The sequence below is a fragment of the Henckelia pumila genome, chromosome 2 (assembly GCF_033568475.1).
Source record: "Henckelia pumila isolate YLH828 chromosome 2, ASM3356847v2, whole genome shotgun sequence".
Taxonomy (NCBI): domain Eukaryota; kingdom Viridiplantae; phylum Streptophyta; class Magnoliopsida; order Lamiales; family Gesneriaceae; genus Henckelia; species Henckelia pumila.
Genome location: NC_133121.1, coordinates 88,594,986 through 88,601,537, shown reverse-complemented (window position 1 = coordinate 88,601,537; position 6,552 = coordinate 88,594,986). Strand labels below are relative to the sequence as shown.

The following is a 6,552-nucleotide window of genomic DNA, read 5'->3' as shown; positions in this document are numbered from 1 at the left end:
ATAGATTTTATCACTATAAATTTTGCCAAAAAAATTAAACTAATATTAAAATAAAAAAATTAATTTCATATTTTAGTTAAAGTTTATTTTACTCCACAGTTTTTACCCTTAATATTTTAAAGTATTTATAAAAACAACTAACTATAATTTGCACACACTGTTTTTGGGATAAAATATAAAAAATATTATGTAATATTAAAATTAAAAAAATATATTTAAATTTCTAAGTTACATGATAGAAAATTATGGTAATTAAAATTTTTTAATTTTTAAACGAGAAACATATATTGCACTCGAATTTCCATGATTCCATCATTAATATATATATAATTTTTTTTGAAAATTAATATATATATAATTGAAATAGAATAATCAAGGATATCATTGTCAATGTATGTTATATAAAAATTAAATATGGAATTCATTTAACAAAAAAATAGAATATAAATATCAATGTCATATTAAAAAAAACACTAAAGCATATAAAAAAAATGAAATCAATCAGGGGCATAAAGCCTGCATTTAATAATAATAACATATATTTATCATACTCAAGCTTTTAACATTCCCCCAATTCACACTCATCCACTTGGCAATTAAGTCAATTAAAGCTGCTAAACATAAGACCAAAAAAAAAAAAAAAAAAAATCCCCAAAACACAAAAAACTTTAAAAAACCATGAAATTTTAATTAAACCCTCTCTCTAAATAGGATTAATATTTCGATTTAAGCCCGCATTCATTGCAATTTAATAAATGCAACAAGATGAACCAAAAAAAAAAAAAAAAAACCGATCACGTACGTAGCTAGGCAATCAACTACTATATATATATATAAAATTTAATTAATATTCTAGAGTAATTAGTTAAATACCATTTAATTAGACTAACGTATTTGAAGATCCGTATGCATTCATGAATCCGGTCCAGGATCCGATCCCACCAAGATAACCAATCCCGGCATCAGAATTACACGCTGCGGCTTGCTGATGATGATGAATATTATTATGATCATGATGATTCCATTCCAGCGACACAACATTCTTGGACGACGTGTAATTTGGCTTCATGTCCACCTCAAGAACATGATTTTGATGATGATAGCTTTCAAGAATCGTTCCATTATTAAGAGCAGACGGGATATTTGCTTCAATGCCATGGAAGTTGCTGTTAATCAAATCATGATCTCTAGTACTCCCGAAGAGGGTTTCATATTTGTTCTCCATGAAGTCGATTTGAGCAGAATTTTCCATCCAGAAATTACCAGGGTGGTTTGAAACGCTCATGAAATTGGTGCCAAAAAGGCCGTTTGGAAGGAGGGACGAGAATTGGATTTGGTCTTGTGGGAAAGCAAGCTGAAGCTCGGTGGAACTGTTAACATTGTAATTATTTAATCCACTACTGTAATTAGTTTGGTGGATATGATCTGCAGGTATGGTTACTACTGCAGCAGGTGAGTAGTTTGAATTAGATGGTTTCTTGGAGGAGACTAATTTCTTGTTTTTCCGGCAGCCGCCTCCGACGGGAATGTTGCGGAGGGTGCCGCCTTTGGTCCAGTAACGGCGGCAGGTCTTGCAGAAGTATCTGGGCTGCGAGAGGCTGTAATTGTTGTAGTAACAGAACTTGGTGTGTGTGGATTCGCATCTGGGGCATTTCAGTGCTTGGTCGACGTGCTGGGGACGAATGAGTCTCCTCTGATCCATCAAAGGCCTTGAACATTCCAGTATGTCATCTTCTTGATCATCAGATGCTGGCGTCATCGGTGATGGATTAATATTCTCCTCCGATATTGTGCCCTGAAAATTAATTATTTCAACAAATTAATTAAACTACCAAGTTTTAGTTCAAGTTATATATCCAGTGTTTGAATCTTTACAAATAACTATGTGTGACGACGTATATCCGATCCGATTGTTAGGAAAAATGCATGGCATTGGGAAATTAGCACATGCAAACATATATACATTATTATTTAATTTGAACACAATTGATTCATTACCTGCTGCAACCAGTCTGAGGAATCCATGCAAACTTGCAGAGAAGTCAATCCCATTGAGTGTTAATATATATATCACGATTCTTGATTTGATAATAAGAATTAGACAAGTTAGAGGAGTAATGATTTGGAGTTGAGTGGGGTGATTGGGTAGTGAATAAGAAGGAAGAAAAAAGAGTGTATAGATCGAGAGGTGACATGTGAGAATTTTTGGGGCCAAGATAAAGAGCAGAGGGGGGAGACACAAATCAGCCTATAGAAACCGAAAGTGAACTCCAAATGTGGCCCACTTGCTCTCTATTCGCAAGCAAAGTATAAATTCTTCTAAGGTCCCACACGTTGCATGCAGTTTGAATAACAAATGGTAGGGTCTCTGTTTAATTTGTTGTGTTTTTTTTGGAGTTATTATTCTATTTTCATGTGCGTATTAAAAGTTTGAATTAATTAAACTTGATCAACATATCTGCATGCAGATTTTATTTGAAATTATGTTTCTTCTATGTTTTTATATTGCTAGCATATGAATACAAATATGATTTGTGGTGCTGTGAAATATTCATGGATCGTTTTCCTATTATAAAAGATTTGGGTCGAGCTTTTGCATTTGTTTGACCGTTTTGTTAGTCTTCGTTTTATTTCAAGTTGGCTTGCCGAAAAAAGTTATGATAAAATTTTAAAAACAAATTGTATTTTTGGTCACGTTTGTTTGTTTCTTTGCGCGCGGTTTTGGTTCTATATGTGTTGTTGAATTTCAATTTTAGTTTTATATAATTTGATTTTTGACACTTTTAATCATTTTTCATCTAGAATGTTGATGTGACACTACACACGTATTGATAACATGTCAACGACGTCATGTAGGGAAAAAATACTAAAATTACAAAAACGAAAAAAAAATAAAGATAACAGACTAAGATTGAAATGTAGCCAAATATAAGACTGACCAAAATTACAAAGAGACAAATATACACGACTTTTTCAAAAAAATTTATAAGACGGATGCAAGATATATATCTACATTTTCATTTTTTGGAAATCATTTATCAATTAAAATGACAAACATATTTCCTTCTCACAACCACCTTATCATTTAAATATAAAAATAATAAGGTGACAAATATACCAAATAAAGCACTTTAGATAAACTCTAACGCCACCAAGCTAGGGCTAATCAATTGCATTGGATACTTGCTGCAGCTCAATCACGAATTGGAATTGATGAATCAAATTGGTAGAAAAAGTGAAATATTCAGCACTCCCTTTATAAGTTTCTGCACACTATCATGCACTCTCTTCGTCAACACATAACAAATTAAAAATTAAATTAAAGATTGGAAATACACAAACATTTCCCTGCTCCTGCCTCGATTATTTTCTGGGGATTTGTTTCTATTTTTGACTCAATCATGAGGTCACTTATCCTTTTTATCCCAAGTTATTTATTCGTTTTTTGCCACATAAAAAAGATCTACCTGATCATGATGTCGTTATTATTTTCATTTAAATCTAAGTACAAACTTTATAGTAAATGCATTCATGACCTCATAATGATCATATTGTCATGATTGAATTACTATAGTTTTATTACAAAGTATTTTAGAGAAATTCTGTAATTGCAAAACCCCTTTTTTAAAAACAAAAACTAATCATCTAAAATTATGAAAAAAAGTTTGTTTCTTTTTTTTTTTCCTAAAAATTATGGAAAGGAAATAAAATATGCTTGCTTTCTTGTCATGCAAGGGTGTCTTTGCAAACGAGGCAAGAAAGACGCATAACATGAATTGCACTCACTCCAAGAATTGTCGATCAGTGTGTGTGTATATATATATATTGGCTTACATGTGACCCCAAATGGTGCTAAGGACCATTGGAGGTCCCTCTATTGATGCTAAAGAGTCATTTAATTAAAGATATCGAATAAGATCTTTTTCCTATTCAAATTTTGAAGGTTTCCGGCCGGGGCTATGATTCCTGCGAGGGAAATTTTTTAGAATCGAGATTTGGGCTTTTCCTTTTAAATAAATGAGAATTTATTATTAGGTAATTATGAATTAGTATTGATTTTTTAGTCCACTAACTTATTTACTTTTGGTTATTAGTTTGGTAAGTTTTAAATCGGTTTTCATACACTAACTTTTAATTTTTAAATATTTTGGTGTAATTACTGACGTGACACTGAAAAATGATGATCTGACATCGAAATTGTTGATTGTCAACATGTCACGTCAGCAGTTGAACCAAAATAATTAAAATTTAAAATTTAATGTACCAAAACTAAATTTTGAGAAGTTAATAAATCAAAAACTGAAAATAGACAAGATCTCTTATTTAGGTCGCATAGGAAAAATATTTATTATAATAATAAAAATATTACTTTTTATTTGAGTCACATAGGAAAAAATACTGAAAAATCATTTTGCCTAAAAATAAATATGGAAAACAATCGTGGGGTCACATAGTAATTTATTATTTAACTATCATAATCATCACGAAAACTCACGTGATATGGTCTCACGAGTTAATTTTGTGAGACAAATTTCTTATTTGGATCATAAAAAAAAAAATCATTACTTTTTATACCTAAATATTATTTCTACTATAAATATAAACAAAATTGATTTGTCTAACCGATACAAATTCGTAAAATTATCTCACACCATACTTCTCCATAATCATCGTCATTCAAATGTGAAATGGACCCAAAAGCCCAACAACCAAAGTAAATTGAATAATGGCTCGATGATGTGTGTCATAATATCTTCCAATTAATTAGTAATCACTAATCAGAAATGAGTGTGAACATGATTATTAAGATTTTGGATTATGATTAGTGTGTGTGTTTGCATTCTCTCCTATGTGTAACACAATCAAATTAATGACTAATCTGAGACGTGGATTATTGTAATTAGTCGCACTTTCCCATGTTAATTTTTTCAAACGATGTCTGGAGAATAACACGAGGATGATGGATGGGACATTACATGGGAACCAATATGCACAAGACATTAGACATATCATGTCATGATTTATTTAATGCAAAACTCATTTAAATAAAGTAAATAAAATTTCACATTTTTTTTTCCAAATGACTGATATAGTCTTTGTAGTATATTAAAGGGGGATTACATTTTTTTTAATCGTGTATAATGCACGCTTTTTTTATTATCTTTTTTTAATCTTGTGGTCCGTCGATTCATACCTTAACTCATTAATTTGTTGTTTTTTCAGTCTTAGTTGTTTTTTTACGAGAACAATGACGATCAGTATAATTTCTGATATCACATCGTAATTTTTTGGCGTCACGTTAGAACTCCACGAAAAATGAATAGAAATTAAAAAATATATATATTAGTAGATTTTTAATTCGTATATAATTGACCGAAAACTTAAATAAATATAGGAAAAGCACATGTTATCATATCAAAATTAAATGATTCTCTGTCTATGTTTTTTTAAATATATATATATATATATATATATATATATATATATATATACACACGAGTACCTAATCCAAAAATTCAATTAGATATTGTCCAATTATCAGTTTCATTAGACAAAAAGAACGAAAACCCATTCAACTCGCCAGATTTTGATCCTCGTTACTTCATTAGCGTATCAATTAATTTATGTCCTAATTTAATTTGACAACAAACAAAATCCATCAAAGAAGACAAAGTTAGCTAGCTGTGAATCATGAATTAATATATGCATGCGCATGCGCAAATGAAATTAATGTTGAAAATTGAAATTAAATACAAGTTCATGAATATGTATGTACATATCATGACAATTAATAATATTGTTGAAAGAATTGACAAATCTTGGAGGGTCGGCGGACATGATCTTGTTTTTGTGTGCTGATAATATAATATTGATAGCAATTGGGGTGCTAGCTATTCAATAGCTTTGACTAGAACGAAGCATTAAGATGTACAATATATATTAATTCACATGCGATGCATTAAACAATTGAAAACCTTTTAAGAGATCAAAAAATCCTATTTTTATAAGAAAAATCTGTAAAATGGATTTTTTTTTCAGTTAGACGTTCTTCGGTTTTCGGAGTACCATTAGATCTATAATAATATGGAGTCGAGTTGGATTGAATCCATTACAATTTTTTTTTAAACAAAAAAACATGAAAACTCACTTGATATTACTGGTGAATCGATCGAATCGATTTAAATTTTGTCTACTTGAGTTCGATCCAGTAATACATTTCAAGCTCAAGCTTGACAGCTCATGTATATATCGAATTATAAATTGAGCTCGAAAATCTTGAAATTCTGAATTCTAGGATATGGATCATGAGCTCGAGCTCGAACTCGGATTTATATATGTATATATTGAGAAAAATATCCCTTATTTTTAATGTCTAAATAAAGACATCTCTATAATTTTTTGAACTCGAGTAGCTCTACACGAACTCGATTCAAAAAAATATTCGAGCTACTTGAACTCGATTCAAACTCGATCGAGTCGAGTTTTGATCAAGTTGATAACGAGTAACTAGCTTGACTCACTTACACCTTTACACGATACATATCTCTCCAA

General features: G+C 30.5%; 1 protein-coding gene across 1 annotated transcript; it reads right to left on the bottom strand.

Annotated features, from left to right (window-relative positions):
- Window positions 1–659: 659 nt before the first annotated feature.
- Window positions 660–2,194, bottom strand: LOC140885064 (dof zinc finger protein DOF5.6). The gene is made up of 2 exons (XM_073291978.1): window positions 1,999–2,194; window positions 660–1,795 (listed from the first exon to the last, which is right to left on the bottom strand). The coding sequence occupies exons 1-2, from the start codon at window positions 2,050–2,052 to the stop codon at window positions 881–883; spliced, it is 969 nt and encodes a 322-aa protein (XP_073148079.1). The 5' UTR covers window positions 2,053–2,194; the 3' UTR covers window positions 660–880.
- Window positions 2,195–6,552: the final 4,358 nt, after the last annotated feature.